Here is a 16,908-nt window from a genome sequence, read left to right as displayed (position 1 = left end):
GCTCTTTGCTGGCTTGCCAGACTTTTATTAAATGCACAAGAATTCCAAGTCTGTAATGTCTAAAAGTGAATTTATTTAACAATGAACTCTTTGAAAAGGGAGTCCCAGATGTGTAATTAATAATGAATCAGTGATGTGAAATCTGATCCAAAGCCTACTGAAGCTGATAGACAGACTCTGACTTCAAGGAGTTCTGGATAAGGCTCTCATTAGGCAAAAGGGAAAAAAAAATAAAAAGCTGAGCCAGCTAGTTGGTTAAAAAAATATTATAGCTTGGATTCTGTGCTATACAGAGACATACAATAATCTGCACTGCACATAAATCCCTTCTCTGCTGACAGGGGACTCACACATCTCTGTGTCTGAAGCTGAACTTGAAATCTAGGAGATAAAATAAAATAAAAAAAAAAGCTGTGAGAGGGTCCCAAAAGGAAGACCTCCAGCAGTTTGAATCACAGCTCATTTCCTCTTGGCATGGGCTGGGAGATAACTGTCAGATATGTGTCATTTGGAGGCAGCAGATGCTGCTGCTCCCTGTGTGCTGAAGCCCTGCTCGTACCCCCACCCTGCCCCAGCCTGGGCACCCACCTCTGCTCGGCCCTGGCTGACTTTGCATCAGCTACACGCAACACAGGGCACAGAGATAATCAACCTGAAACTCTGGCCAAGCCCAGCAGACCGTGGTGTCCAAAGGGGGATGCAGCTTGTCTTCCATCAGTGCAACTTAATTCAATTTGTCAGGGATGCAGACGGTTTGGGTGAGCCTGATCCGATCACCGCCATCTCGACACTGGCCAAATTTTGCACAGGCACTGTGAGGTGGGGTTGTGGCAGCCTCTGTTTTTCATTTGCCTTTCAATATGACTGTTAATGGGGAGGTCGAAGAGATGTTTGTTGATGAACAATTTCATCGTTCCATATATTTTTTGGGAGACATAAAGCACACATATTAAGTCATCCCCTTGAGTCAAATATTTTTAAGTACAGTAACACAGCTCATTTTTAAGTAATCAAATAATAATTAAAAATAATCTTCTCCCATTTCTGCTGCAGAACCAATGTGTCTACATTGAATTTGCTTTTTTAATAGCAAATTGTAACTCAATCTAAATGTAAATTCCTGGAGAATCTGCTATCTAATTCTCATTATTTCCACTTGCTTAATGCAATTAGAAACATCTGTCACTGATCAACTGTCCACACAGTGAAAACAAATAATAATTCATGCTCTCTGCCTCCATAGTCTTTCTCGGGGAACAGACTGCTTTAAAACCACTCGCAAAAGCCCAAGAGCTAGAGCTGTGCAAAGTGCTTGTGACAAGCTCTGAATCATACCGAGTATGCCTGACCATCAGCATCTCTGTAGCTCAGTGACATTTACTGAATAACTTGAGAGAATCCTGGATACATATAAAAATGACCACTCTGATTTCTGGAAACATTTGGCTCTGGGGTCCCCATCTTCAGGAATAGATTGTGTCCTGCCAGGGTCAGATCTCACTCTCTGCTCTCAATATACCTGGACACCAAGTCATGCTGGAGAATGCAGATGGAGGTTTGGTTGCTCAAGGAGTATCAGGAGGCCTGTGAAAGGGATGTGGGTGCAAGGAGAAAAGACAGTGGAGTCACTGGGGCTTGAGGGTTATCCCAGCTGCTGCCTGTGGTCCCAGTTTGTCTCTGCCTGTGAGAAGAGTGGAGGGAAACAGCATTGTGAGAAACCATCAGAAGTGAGTGTCCAGTCCCCATGAGATGGGCCAGGTCAGGGGCATGGATAGTGCTTCCTCCTCTTTAAAGCACACTAGTGCATATTAACTCTGATTGCTCAGAAGACAGTAAAAATCAAATGAGAAGATAAGGTTTAGAAGAATTGAACATCACAAAACAGGCTTGTTCATCCCCTGCCCACTAGTGATAGGGGTGAAGAAGGAGTAATCACAGAGTTTAAGTGGAAAGGGATTCTAACTAGGCATCCACTGCTGAAACATCCTCAAAAGACTGAAGAAAATTAATCCAAACCCCAGTCTTTCAGGTAACCAGGATAATCCCAGTGCCACAGTCAAACCCTCAATCTTTTTGACTTTGAGCTGCTCAGCAGCTGGAGGCTTGTTCCTTGCAATGGCCTGGCTGTGACATGGGACTGATGCACGGGTGTTGGGAGGGTCTTCCTAAATAAACATCAGAGGGACTGGGGAAGCACGAGCAAATGATCCTGCCCACATTGCTGTGTGGGTCAGAACAACTCTGTGCATGAAATGTTCCTCTTGACTTCAAAGCAAGAAGGGTAAATGAAGTGTAAATGGCCTGGCTGGTTTATTTTACTCTTAAAGAGGGCAAAGGCAAATCTCTTTAGTCCTCTCCTTTTCCAGGAGACAGGTATAACTTAAGAGACATTACAAGATCCACTCTGACAAGCTAGAGTCTCCAACACTGTCTGGGCTGCCAAGCCAGGAGGGTCGGGATGAGCTGAAAGTTGCTGGCCTGTTCATGATCTCGTCAGGTCACATCTACTCACTGCTGCACCTTCTGCTCCAACCCCCCTTTATTCCTCCATCCTCCACTGTAACCACAGGGTTATACACCCAGCAATGAGCTAGCTTGGCAGCCATTTTATCCCAGTGGCCCCAAATGTACTTGTGCCCATGTGAGGATGAGGGGATGCCTGTACTACTGCCTCATTTTATTAAGGTGATGGCTACTCCAGAAGGTAGATGTGATGGGGACCAGGGTGCAGTGCTAGCCTGCTATCTGCTTGCACAGGAGGGATTATTCTTGTTCTGCTAATGGGAATGCTGAAGACAGGTAGCAAAGAGGAGGGGAAACTCCTCTCCAAAAATAGGGATAAATCACTAAACCAAAATCTATACTATTAACCAATTCTCCCAAAGATAAAAAACCTTCCAGAGTTGGTATGTCTTGCTGACTCTACCTCCAAGCATCTGGTTTGACCCTCTACCAAGATAGCTTCAAAGCTGAGACAGAGACTGAAGCTTTCTCCCAGGGCAGGTTTAGAATTGTGCTTCTTTCTCCCCAAATATGGGCACTTTCCCAGCAAAGATAATAACAAAAAAGTTTTCGTTCAAATGTAATGGTAATGAACCCTGTCTGAGTGCAGATAGATGGGAAAGTAAAAGACATCCTATCTGTATTAACAACCTTTCATCTAAAAGGATTGCTTCTCCGGGAAAGGTCGGGACAGGAATGTAAGTGGAGAACAAGCACAAATCTTGTTGCTTTTGATGAAGTCACGCAAGTTTTTTTTTTAAAGCATGACCCAATTATAAGCCAAGAGCCATCTCCTCTGTCCTGAAAATTAGGAAAGCTGATGGTTTTTCTGAGGACATCCAGTATCACGGCTGCCACAGGCAGCCTTTCTGTGCTTGCAGCCGATGCTGTGACTGCCTCACTCCTTCTCCGGGCACCCAACTCATGGCCATGCTGCCATCAGCAAACTAGGGCAGTCCTGGGGGAGGAGGGGAACTCGGGGAAATAATCCACCAAAATGAGAAACAAATCCATTTTGACATCAGATAGCCCAGAGCTTTCTCATGAGTAGGCACTTCCCCGAAATAAAGGCAGAAAGGACCAATGAGCCACACACTGGAAATATGGCAAATGTTGGGGGATGGAGGTTTGCTATATCACTTGGAGGTGGCATTTTGCATAATTTCCAAAGAGGCTGAGCCTAAAAAACCACTCCTGGACAAAAGCAGAGGGACAGGATGGGGACAGTAGAGAGGAGGAGTAAGCAGGGCTGAGAAGCATGCAGGTCTCCCTCAGGAAGGGTAGCATGGTCTCCTCACATGCCTGTGCTGCCCATTCTGAGCCTCCTGCCCCCTCTGTGTGGTTGCAGGTGTGTCCTTTCCCTCGTGTACCACAGGTGGGGTGAAATAGCCCCAGCAGCTTTTGCTGGCAGGACCATGGTGCTGGACCCAGCTTCTTTCTGCTTTGCTCTGTGCCATGGCCAAGTGTGACACTCAAACCCGTGTCTGTGTGAGCACACACGGGCTGCTCTAAACTAAATGGCCTGAATCCATCGCTGCAGGTAAATCCTTCCCACCTCACACCACACAGCCACGGCCAGCTGCTGCTTTGGATTACCTGCAGCAAAGGAGAGGGAAAGGAAATAATTTCCCAGTGAGACAGTAACAGTTTAAGACCCTTTAATGCTCATTACATGCAATGCCCCTGAGTCCAGGAGACTCACTCATGGCCAAAGATCTCACTGTGCCGTGCTGAAGGAATTGCCTTTTGGTTACAAGTTGAGATCTTTTGTCTAAGCTGCATTCACTGAGGCTGAAAAGGAAAGGGAATAGAAAACAATTTTCCATAAGCTGAGCAACGCAGCTTAGACAATCAAGCCTGGCATCACTCGTTCACTATCAACCTCGTATTTGTACTGCACAGTCTGATGGCAACAATAAGGGGAAATGTTCCATCCTGAAACGCTGGCTCCCACTGGAAATGCACATTTTTTACCTTCGCTTGAAAGCAAATCTGCTACCTCGCTCATCATTTCTTCTGAGCCACACTCCTCTGGACTGCTCAATAACTCCTGGAATCATCTGGTACATACGTTATTATCTTTCAGAATTGCTTGCTCAGACCATGCTCTATAAAAAAAAATAAATTTCTATTTCCACTGCCTTCCAGGAGGCAGCTTCTGTCTGTGCCACTTTTAGCACTTTTTCACCTGAATTTACTATTTGGGTTTCTTGGCCAGCCTGGAGGACGTAAAAGCAGGAGTTGGAGCCAAAACAGGACTGATCTGACCACACACAACCACGCACAGCTTGAATACCTATGTGAGAGCTGATTGCAGAGAGTCCTTTTGCAGCTGAGGAGAGAAAGGGGCATGACTTATTTTAGGGTGAGCTCAGCTGTGCCCTACAAGTGCCCTCCTCCCACCACCACCTCTAAAAGTGTGGCTTGGGCACAGACACCCATGCTGTACATGCCTTAAATGAAATGAGATGAATCTCACCACTGCCTGCCATGGAACACATCAGGTAAGCCAGGGCTGGAGGTGAGGGATGGGATTTGGCACCAACACGAGGGTCAGTCCACCATGAAGGAGCAGCAGTGGAGAGCAGAAGGAGCTCTATGCATTTCAGCCTCATTGTCCTACTGCTAAACCTAATTTATTCCCACTCCTGAGCTTGGTGCCTCACAGCTGAGCAGATCCTGCAGTTGCCCCAGGGAGAGGAATACAAGGCAAGGGGACTGTCCATGTCTGGAGCAGCATCTCATGGGATACAATGACATATTTCACAGCCACTGTTGGACACTGGCAGGTTGGTGCAGGCACAAACAAAAGCTCCACTGAAGCCACAGAGCAGCTGAGCTGGGCAGAAACAATAGTGAATTTTTGAATTTCTCCCAAGTCATTGTGACTGAGACATTTTCTCTGTAATGTGCTCATTGGATGCTGGATGTGCCATTCCATGTGTATGTCGTGGGAAGTCATCAGGACAATTTAGATTGCTGATTCTCTACAAAACTTTAGGATTTATCTCATTGGAAAGGAAAGAGTTTTCTCCCTTCACCAGATGTTTTACCGGAATTGTCACCAACCATCCTCCTCAGTAAGTCTGAAAAGCTCCAGGTGCGCTCAAAATTAAGGGTATTTGAGAAATATTAGCAGAGGAACTGAAAAAAAATTACTGAATATCTTCACCCCCATTTAGCCAGCTGTAAAGAATATCCTGCTCTCAGCATATGCAGTATGAATAAACATGTGTCTTCAGCTTATCTCTCTCCTGATAGCTCATGGATAGCTCCCCAGCCTGTATTAGTTTAAATGCAATTTATTCTGGAAGACTGATAATAGGGATATTGATTACGCAGGCTCTTGGAAATCACACCCTCATTTCACTCTGTGGAGGACAATGATTGCCATTCCCAGTTCATTTCCTTATGAGGTTGTAAGTACCTTTCTGTGGAGTCTGTTCCCTGAGGCTCCTAATGCGGCACCTGACGGACATGCAGGGTTCATTTACAGGGGTCTTAGGGCACAAAAAGGGGAAAAAAGCTCTCAGCTTTGTTCAGAAACCATCAGGCAGCTGAGAAGGAGGGGAATGTACAGCACTGCTGTGCCAGAAAAGCCTCCTGCCCTCCAGTTATCCTCCTCAAGACACAGAAATACCTCTGCTATAGGCAAGGTCAGTCCTGACCCAACTCATTCTCAGGGGACACTTTGCTCCCAGCAGTTATTGCCCCCTGCCTCCACCTGTCCCAGCTTCTGCTGGTGCTCCTCCCATGCCTATGCTGAGGAACAAACCTGGATGGGCTGAGCTATCCCTGGGTTTCATTAATTTCCAGTCTTGCCTTTCTGAGACGCAGCTTTTCTTCCTCTAGAGCTGCTTGACCAGATTGACCTTTGCTGCATGGCAGATCCTCTTGGAGGCTCTCGGTGCTCCCTGTCCATTTGGCTTGCTGCTGATCCCTGCCTGGAGCTGTGCACCCTACTTGACCTCTTCAAATCCTGCTCCCCATGAACCTCACCGATGAGCATGACCTGACAGCTTGCTCTGCATGTTCTCCTTGCTGACATGTTTTCCTCCAGCAGGTCCATCCCTTGAGTGCTGCCTGTAGCACAGGGGCTGTATCCATTCTCACCCACAGTGGGCTCAGGGGAGCCTGGAACACCCACCACACCTGGGAACTGCTGATCTTGTACCAGCACCGCTCTGTTGTCCCTAATGGAGCCAAGCCACTGTGCACAGCAGAGGCTCTTCACCCCTAATTTCTGAGTCTGGCTCAGGATTTGCCTCTGAAATGCTCATTCTGCCTCCTGTCCCAAATCTCTTCAGTTTTGCCCTCATAATCAAGGTGCCCTTGAGATGACCTTCTTTGCCACCTTCAGCCTGCCTCAGATCCCTCTGGCTCTTAAGCTGAACTGTTCACCCCCCTCTCCTCTGCACATCAAATTTCTTTCTCTTCTGCCCCTGTGCTCTTCCACTTCCATTTCTCAGCAAACACTCTCCCCTCCAGGTTTGACTTCTGTGGACTTCTGGCTTCACTGGAGCCTAAGCTGAGAACTGAGCCCCTGAAGCAACAGACCTCTGTTCTGACACCAGAAGTTCTGTAGGCCATGGATAGTGGTGTTGGATGTTTTTTGAGGGAATCAGAGTGGCAGAGCAGCTCAACAGAGGTACACCTTGCAGGCTGAAAGGATGGGTTTGGGAGCAGACCTGGCTCTCCTGGCTCATTTTGCACTTATCCATTTATCCAGTCAAAGACAGCATTGCACAGCAATTACACAGAGGTATTGCACAGCAACTGGGTCTTCTGGAGGTGTGCTGACTGGGAAAGCCAGCAACACTCCCAGCACCATGCTCCCAGCACCACATTCTTCTTGGAGCAATGCTAAACATATTTTTTGGGTAAAGAGACAATTTTTCATTAGAAAAGCTCTTAACTCATAGTTCACATGTTGCTCAGAGAGAGCACAGACATGAATGGCCAGTCTGGGCTCCCACCTCCCTTTTGGCAGTGCCATCTCTCCTCCACCCCTTCCCATTCCATGGTGACCGAGCCCACCCATAAATTTGCAGCATCTGCAGCCATGCTCAAAATGATCAAAAGTCTCGAACAGGGACCTGTGAGGCAGTGAAAGGCCAGGATAGGCCAGGAGAGAGATGGCTTTACACTGTTCACCTTCCATGAGCCACAGGCTGTGAAGGGGCAGTTGTGTGGTTTGTTCTGGTAACATAAATCCCACCTCAGATACTGCTTGATAGGATTCTTCTATGGCTTCTGAGTTGACTCAAAGCTTTGGACCTCAATAATTTTTAATGGCAAAGATTTTAAAACATCTTAGCAATTTTGCGAACACTGCTGATTTGGACTGCAGTCTCACTCTTGTAGTAAATCAAGATTTGTTTCTGGAAGAAACTAGAGTCCTAACATCACGGTTTGGGAAAAGAAAGCCTCCTTTCCAGAAGTCGGATCTGAGCACCCCTTCAACTCGAACCCATTTTAAATTATGATCCAAATCCAATGTTTGCACATTTTCTCAACACAACAGCCTAGATCCTGCCAGATTCCTGGTAGAAAACTCCACTTGAGTTCAGCCTGGTCTCCAGTTATTTGTCTGCTCTACACGTTTGTTGTTTTGTTTTTTTTCGGAGAGGAGAAACACACCAACTCACAACCTCCAAATCCCCTCAGAAGACAGTAGCTGAATCAATGCTGAGCCCTTGTATAAAGTGGAAGGGACATTTTTCAGCTGCTTCACTGCAGGTATGGGGAGGGTGGGTGGGAAGAGGGGGTGCAGGGATCATTCCTTGTACACTCACTAAAGGCATCAGCAGCAGCCCACCCCAGCTCTCCATGCCCTACAGAACATGCTCTATAGGCAACCCCAACAATATATTTACCATGCTGCTCCTGTAAGTGTGTAGGGGAGGGCAATGGGGCTGGCAGGGCAGTACTCACCCCCTTCCTTGCTCCTGCCTTCTCACTCCCAGCCCAGTGCTGACTGTCGTGACTTCCACAGTGATGGTTAAAAATGCCTTTGGAGCAGAGCCTGCAAGCTCTGCAGGGAACTGAGCTGTCTCTCCAGCATGGCAAGGACAGCTACTGGCACCCAAATATCTCCATTTACGGTCAGGGCCGCACGGCTGCATTTCTGCATCAGCCCTGGAGCTGATGTTTTCAAAAGGATCCCCAGTTTTGTCAGGGGAGCAGGGCTGGACCCCATTCTGCAATTTGTGCTGTTTCCCAGGGGAGATTGAGGCTATCCTTGGGGCTTGTTTATCCTACTCTGAGGATGGGATATATTGCTGTTGTCCTCATGCAAAACCTGTATCCAAAGTTAGACAGTTTCTCCTGATGGCAGGCAGGTACCATCCTCATCCCTAAAGGGGAGCCTTTGCAGTTTTTCCACTGTGCCAGCCCAGGTAATCACCCTGCTGACTGGCATACAGAAATGAGGCAGCAAGAAAACAAAGGTAAAACCCCATTGACTGCAATTTTCTGATCAAAAGCAGTACTGAAAATATTACAAAAACTCTAACAGATTCTTGGGAGGAGAGTGGAACATTTTATTTCTCCTTCTAACCATAATTAGTGGAGTTATTGGTCTCAAAAGATGCCATTACTTCCCCAGGACAGCGTGCCTCAGCCAAGTGCCAGTGAGGCTGAGCCCAGAGAAGCGAGGAACATCACTGTGCTCTGAACTGAGCTTCTCCACTGGGACAGCCACGCTGGTGACAGCCATCCATGTGGCAGTGAGTCAGCAGCCCACGAGGCATTTCGCCAGTCCAGTGCTGGCTCACGGCTCCAGTGTCTCCCAGTCTGGCTTGGAGGTGGCTCCGGGGGATGAAATGCTGAAGCACAGCGGGCACACTGGAAGCAAATCATGGGCTCCTGAAAGACTCCTGACCCTCTCAAAGCAGCTGGTTTTGCACAAGGCAAAAAGGTCAGAAAGGGATGTTCTGTGTATCCCATTAATTTTGGCTGTGGGTCTACATGTATCACTGTTAAGATGTCTCTGGATGCACTTGCATCACATCTGAGAGATAGAAATGCTGCAAGAAAAGTTACTCAAGAAGTGTCAACATGGACATATAGGTGGGTTAATGACCAAAATACGTATGGGTTGTGCTGACCTCCTCGTCTCTCCATAGTTCTTTCAAATCGGGCTCAGTGCTTCTTGGGGAGAAGGTTAGAAACAAATTGCCCAGTTATTTCCTACCATCAAATTTCAGAGCCTTCAGACCCCACAGATGGCTCTGCTACGAGACTCAAATGAGCTCCATTTCTGCAATAACTCCTCCAGAGAGAAAGAATTAGGAGGCTTAGCACTTTTGGATGACAGTTGCCGGGGCTGCTGTCAGATAACAGGCACCGGCAGCCGGCACAGGAGCCGGATCAAGGCAGGCTGCCTGATTCAGCCATCCCAGAAAAAAAGCCATGTTTATAAAACCCACATGAAAAGGAATGAATTGCCAATTACGCAAAAGTCTTTAAATAAAGCAACACAAACCTTTCATGTGCAGCAGACAAATGATACACGGTCACTGGGAAATAATATAACAGATAGGGAGGCTGCAAGTCGGGAATGGAGGAAATCCATTTTCCAGAAGGAAGAAAAGGGACTCGCTCGCTGAAAAGGATTAGCTGGATAAAGCCAAACACTTTAAAAAAAAAAAAAAGAACTGTGTTAGAAACTAAACATGCATCAAACAGAAAGAGGAAAAAAACCCCAGATTGTAAGATCCAAGGAGCCACATTCTGCTCCTGCACAGAAAGAAAAAACTGTCAAAAAAAAAAGCTGTGTAAACTTGCCACAAAACCCAGATCATCAACAGGCATTTATCAAATGAAACACACACCAAATGCAACTCTTCTGCCTAATCCCAAGTCAAACAGACTTTGAGTTTCAGACCCTCAGGAAGAGATTTCCATATGATCCTCCTCCGTCTCCGTTTATGATTAGCCCTTCTAAATTTCAGCATTTATCTGACAAAACACATTGGGGAGGGTTTTCTTTTATCCTCAAAGCCTCTGTTTCTGCTTTTCCTTAGCTGTTGCTGCTGCACCACTCTGCAGCTGCTCAACTTGGGAGGAAAAGACTGTAGTCAAGACCCTTTGATCGACTAAACCCAGAATTGCTTTCCTGATGGTGGTAACCCCAAGCCCTTGTGTTACATGCCAACACCGAAGCAAGCCAGCACTCATAGAAGGGGTTATAAATACTGCTTAAGAGCCAAAATCTCACTTTTGAGGTGTAGTAATGCAAGTAAGACATATATGCCAGCGGGGTGGGGTCCCACTACTAATTGCTGTGTGGCCTTTCAGAGGGGTTTTTGTACTTTTGGGAGAGAACTTGTGGTGTCAAAATGTTTCAATCTGGCCTGGCAGAGCTGTCGCACTGAGTCCTATGAACAGCTGTAGGAGCACCATTACCAGTCTCCATCCTCCTGCATTCTGAGGTATGGTCCTTGTTACCCGCCAATTGATATGTTTCAGACAACATATTCTTAAACCCCCCGAGTCTGATCACGGCTAATTCACAGACAATAAGGGAGGACATTTGCTTAATACACTGCTTTTTGCAAACACCCTGATCGTTCCCAGATGCATCTGGTTTTGCCTAGCAGCACTCAAGGCAGGAGAGGAAATAATTTCAGCTCCCCAGAGTCACTGGCCGAAGCTGTTTCAAGATGCTCCAGGAGCCCTTCTGCATCTGTTCGAGGGAGCTGTACCCAGGTCCCTCCTTCGATCAGACCCAGGTTCTTCTGCTAGTTTTTCAACATCAAAAGGAAGGACCACAAAGATGATTAGAGAGCTGGAGCACCTCTCCTACAAAGACAGGTGGAGAGAGCTGAGGTTGTTCAGCCTGGAGGAGAAGGCTCCAGGGAAGACCCCATTGCAGCCTTCCAGTACTTAAAGAGGTCTTTTTAACAAGAGAGAGAATGACTTTTTACATGGGCAGACAGCGATGGGACAAGGAGGAATGGTTTTAAACTAAAAAAGGAGAGATTTAGATTATATGTTAGGAATAAATTCTTTATTCAGAGGGTAGTGAGGCACGGGAACAGGTTACCAGGAGAAGTTATGGATGCCCCATATTCGAGGCCAGGTTGGATGGAGCTCTGAACAATCAATTCTAGTGGAAGGTGTCCCTGCCCATGGCTGTGGGGTTGGAACTAGATGGTTTTTAAGATCCCTCCCAACCCAAACCATTCTATGAAAACATAGGAACAAAATCCCTGAACACTTCTCTAAGCAGAGCACACACACAAGCACTGCAAGGCTGTGTAAAGCCAGGTCCAAGTGAGCCTGCTATTTAGATCTCACCTGTGGTAAAGAAATCAGTTCTACTGATTCCCAGTGGTCTCCCCTAAACTTGCCATAGGAGTGTGAAATTAGCTATGGAAAAGCTTCCGAGAAAGGCTGAGGTGGTGGGAAGGAGGAAATTTCACACAAGAATTTAAGAGCTTGACTCCAGAGCAATTCAAGCCAGTGCAGGTCTAGATGTTAAGACCCAACAAAGCTATGGAGGAACCTCTTTCATGGCAAAAAACCAGCAAACCATCCCATGGCAAGATATCCACAGAAAAATACAGTGACAGCCAGAAGCTTGGGCTTGGATGAACACTTTATTTACAGCTTCTTGTTCAGTTCAGCTACAAGATAAGGTAATAGCAATAAAAATACGGTGCTCAGAAATTACAAAGCAACTTTTATCTGAAATCTCATGACGAGTTACAAACAATCCAGGTTAGTTGGTGAGATTGCCTCTAGCAAAGTGCATCTTGCTCCTAGAGGGAGCCCTGTCGATTGAGGATCCACTGGGGCAAAGAGCTGCTCATCTGGGTGACATCAGCCTGTTCCTGGCCCAGTGGACCAGCACTGGGACCACCCCAGTGCTGATGGCTTTACCTTTTAAGGCAGGCAAACCAAAGCAGTGTGCCCACATCTGCAAAGAGTATTGATACTGGAGACACACTTGAATCCAAACACCCACTTTCTTTTCATCTGCTCCACCCAAAACTGATTTTGCCCTGAGTAAAAGCTACCTAGGAGCATTGAAAACCCTCATTAAGCCAGAAAAGCATCTGAGATACCTCAGTGGACAATCCTGTACATATGGGGGCACGGTGTTACTTAGAGATCTGGGTCAACCTGCATGCAACAGAGGTTACTGCTTTTTCTGGGCATGAATTTTTCATCATCACCCCTCCTTGGATTTCCCCATTTATACATTACTTAAAAACAGCAAAATGATTTGTTGTACGAATAAAATTCAACCACGGGTCACTTGCAAACTAGTTAGTGTGATTTACAGAGCAATTCACTTCCTGTATTGATTACAAGGAATTCCCACTGAAGGTGTGATCAAACGGTTGAAAAAACATAAAATCATGTGATATCACTTCTGCTCACTTGGAAGTGGACACAGAGCTTCCCAAAACAGCCCCCTTGGAAGTCATTTTCCTATGGTTTTTTAGCATCCTTGATAAAACCCCAAACAATCAGGTTGGCCAGGGCAGCTCACATAGATTTCCTGCAGTTTCTCTTAAGCTGTGATTATTAATATAGTGAGCAGTGCTTTAGCAGAGCTATTCTCCAATAGCCCATTCATTTTTAATTGAACTAAGAAAAATTAGAAAAGGCATTTAGATGAAATGAGAAGCCAAGTGCTGTGTCCTGGTGATGAAGGTGACTGAACTTCCCCCCAGCCAGCTGCAAAGCTTCAGCAAACCTGGTGCAGCCCAGTGCAGGGGTGCTCACCCTGCAGAGATTATTGGCATGGTGCTTTGTTTTAATTAGTCATCCTGATTTAGCTGCTCTCATTCCAGGTCTGGCCTGGCTCATGGTTATCCAGACACTCTCTGAAAACACTGAATGTCACGGGGAGCTGAGGGATTTCACCTCCTTGATGTGCTTAAAAATCATTACCCATTAACATTTTTGCAATGGTATTTTTAAGCAACTTTCCAGAAAGCGAGGCTGAATGTGCTTCCGTCTATTCAAGTCGCCATCAGCCATCCTCATTCAGGTTTGCCGGTGCTGGGTAGGATCCTGCCCCCCCTCCCAGCTTATCAGCTGCAGCTGGGGTATTCGGGTGCTGTGGGAAGTTTCATTTCCTGCTGCTTGGACTGCCTGTGGCTGGCCCAAAGCCTTTGTAAAAGGAAAGACATTCTTCTAATTCTTGTTATTAACCCATTGAGGATCTCTGAGACAGCAGTCAAAATTGTTAGGAAAGTACAGGATGATACAGCTTCCATAAGCCCATCCTTACACACCCACCACCACTAGACTCTCATTGTTTCTAATTTTCCTTTTTTTTTTTTTCAGAACTAAAAGATAAGGCAGATGGAGCACCAACTTATTTTAATGCATATTTGTGTTTGACACGTGATTTACACCCCACAAGCAATGCCTGCCTGATGCAACAAACTTCTCAAAGCTAAGCAGTGCCTCAAAAAAATTGCAAAGTGATATAGTAACAGTGTAAAAAATGACCAGAGCTGCTTTTCTGTCTCACTGGCAGGGTCTGGGACAGTTTTGGCACAGAATAAAACAAAACATGTCCTGAATTAGTCCTTCCCACAGATATGCCTCTGCAGGTCCTTCCCAGACAGCACTAACGGAGCTTCCCTGAGCTCTGCAGGCAATCACAGTGTGAAGCTGCTGAGAAAACCAGCTGAAAACCCTTTTCTCTCCCCACCCCGGCGAAAACCCGCAGCTGTAGCAAACTATCACATGAAGAAACGTGCGGTTACTACCTGAACAAGGAGCTCCAACTTCCTGTCGTCAAGGAGGTGCACTTGGCATCTGCGACCCTCCGTCATCTGCAAGAGAGAAGAGGCACGTGTGTCAGGGCGCTCAGCATTCCAGCTCGGCACGCGGTCGCTTCCCCGGCACCAGCTGGGGGCTTTCACTCGCTGCAGTGCTTTTGGTTTGTTGTTGTTTGTTGGGGGTTTTTTTTGTCTTTTTTTTTTTTTTTTTAATTAATCTCCCTTCTTTTGGCACCAGGGGAAAGAAAAGCCTGGAAGGAGAATAAGAAAAGCCACCCCGGTAGCTGTCACGGAGCAGCGTCTGGCGCCTGCCCGGATGCAGCTGCCGGGAGGAGGTTGTTCCAATGTGTACAGTGGGGCCAGGGGACAGTTTGCAGGGGCCTCAGCATTTCATCCTGCAGCCTCCAGCTCTGCAGATGGCTTGGCTGGTGGAGGAGACACCCAGACAAGTTTCCCCAAACCCCTCAACAGCAGTGATCCATCCATGCCACAGGTAGTGTGGAACAAACAAGGTCCTCCCTAGGAAGTGCTGATGGTGCTTCCTTGAATGGCACCAGCTGCTTTTTCGGTCCTGAATCCCAGAATGGGCTTGTCCTACTTGAGGTGTCCTATTTAAGATGTACCACAGGAGCCACTTGTGATATCATCATACTGGTCCAAAGGTGCTTCCATACCAGTACAGTTTATTACCACTGTCAACAAAATAATATCAATAAAACTGTTATTTATACAAGACTTGTATGAAATTTCTGAGATCCAGTAATTGGAGTCCTAAGAAATACATGAGCTGTGGTCTGAGGGAACTCCTCTACAGTGCACCAAGCCCTTTCCCAGCTCTCCTCTTGCACAGAGCACTGTAAGCAGGGAGCAACTTTGCTTTGCAGAGTTATGGAACCTGGCTCAGTTCAACAAAGCCCCTCAGGCACAGGAACAAGCACAATCCCACTATCTGTTAATGGGATATGGACTGCTTTAAGCCTCTTTGGCTATTGTAAATCCCTTCCTGAGCGTGACTTAGGCAGCACGGGTAGCCCCCAACCCCCCCCTCCCAGTCCACACCCCACGACACTCACACACACCTGGACCCACAGCAGCACAGCCCCAGTGCAGCCCCACAGCTCAGTTTAGTCCCCCAGGGACCCACCACCCTCCAGCCAAGGCACCTTCCTGTGCTTTGCATGGATCCTCAGATCAGTTTAATGATATTACTTGCAGTCTGAAAGCATCACCAGAAGGGAGCAGAGGGTCCATGGAAGCCTGGCTGGGGGGCTGCAGGCTGCTGGGGACATGAGCGCCCCGGTGTCCTGGGCATTCCTGTCCTTATCCATCATCTCTTCCCACCAGTGCGAGCTGAGCTGAGCCCCTGATGCAAAGCCACCTTCCAGAGAGTGGGGAGACATGGGCTTGTGGGGTTAACTGAGGACAGCTCAGCTCTCTGCTTCAGTTCTGCAGGTTAAAAGTCACCTGCTCCTGTGGCTTGATGGTGCTGGATGTGCTGTCATCCGAGAGGCAGTGGTGGATGCTCCACCATCAACTTTGCCTGTTCAAGAGCCCAGGCAGTGCATGGCCATGGGATCTGCAGCCTTGGCCATTTCCAGCAGCATCACCCTCACCCTGCTCGGTACAGGAGCCCATCAGGCTCTTCTGTGTGCTCCTGTCCTCCCTCTTGCCAGGTGTGTCTCACGTCCACCTCCTGCTTTCCTGGGACCAGACTGGAGCAAGTCTTACCCTGGCCCCAGCCTCTTCCACAAAGCAAAAATTCAAGGATTCCAACAACTGTATTAAGCCTCAAGTGGACCATGCAAGATACAGAGTTTTATTATGAGAAAACCAGTCAAAATGAGCTTTTCCCTTCAACTCACCCCAAATTTACAATCCTGGAATGCACAATCCCACGCAATGCATGCCGATTTTACCCCCTTTTGTTATTCACATCAGCACACCTTTGAGTATCCTGCACGCTAAAAATCATCACTTTCCTTCTCTTTTTTCCATCAGCATAACTGGAGCCCTGGTACTGCAGCCAAACGAAAGCCTTGTAAAACAAGGCTTCTCATAAATGTCAGCCAGTTACAGCCATGGCAATAAATTGTCTTAGGAGAGTTTCCTCTGGTAAGCAATGTTATGGAAAATATGCCTTCTCCTAAGGTGTACTGCTTGGTGAGTGAGTTTTTTTGCTACTAAACAGCTTTCAACTCAGTTGTGAAGCTATGCCAGAGGCTCACAGAAGGGCTTTGCAATGGTTTCTCCTGCTTGGAACAAGAGTTGTGTGGGTCATGTTCACTTGGGTGCAGAGAACCGCAAGGGCTTTCCCAGCAGATAAATAAAACTCTGAGTGCCTGAGCTCTGCTTTGGCATCTCCCTTGTCCTCTCACTGTCACATATCCACTGCATCCTCAAGATGGGGACTATGCATTGATATTCCAGTTTTAATATAAGTTTACCCAAGGCAAGAGATAAAGCAGTGAGTTTATAGTGGCAGTGGCAGGGATGGGAACACAGTCTAGCTTTCGTGTGTTACGCTCCATCAGTTATAAAAAAGTCAAAATAAGAATAAAAGAAGGTGAAAGAGGGAAAATTTTCTGAAATGTATGACTTTGTGCTTTAGTGTTTCAGCAAAGCACTTGCTTTCTGTGTGAAGCTTCTTTAGCTCTCC

At 46.9% G+C, this 16,908-nt stretch overlaps 1 protein-coding gene across 7 annotated transcripts in view; it reads right to left on the bottom strand.

The window, feature by feature from the left end:
* FRMD4A (FERM domain containing 4A) overlaps nt 1-16,908 on the bottom strand; it is a 364,661-nt gene that overhangs the window by 114,748 nt on the left and 233,005 nt on the right. For all 7 annotated transcript variants that reach the window (XM_027639749.1, XM_027639748.1, XM_027639750.1 and 4 more), the window contains one exon: nt 14,241-14,306. In XM_027639749.1, the coding sequence (XP_027495550.1) occupies nt 14,241-14,306 (66 nt within the window). The remainder of the gene's footprint in view (nt 1-14,240; nt 14,307-16,908) is intronic.

This window comes from Corapipo altera, unplaced genomic scaffold (assembly GCF_003945725.1).
Source record: "Corapipo altera isolate COAL_440 unplaced genomic scaffold, ASM394572v1 1b, whole genome shotgun sequence".
In the NCBI taxonomy this organism is placed as follows: Eukaryota; Metazoa; Chordata; class Aves; order Passeriformes; family Pipridae; genus Corapipo; species Corapipo altera.
This window is presented reverse-complemented; position numbering and strand designations above follow the sequence as displayed.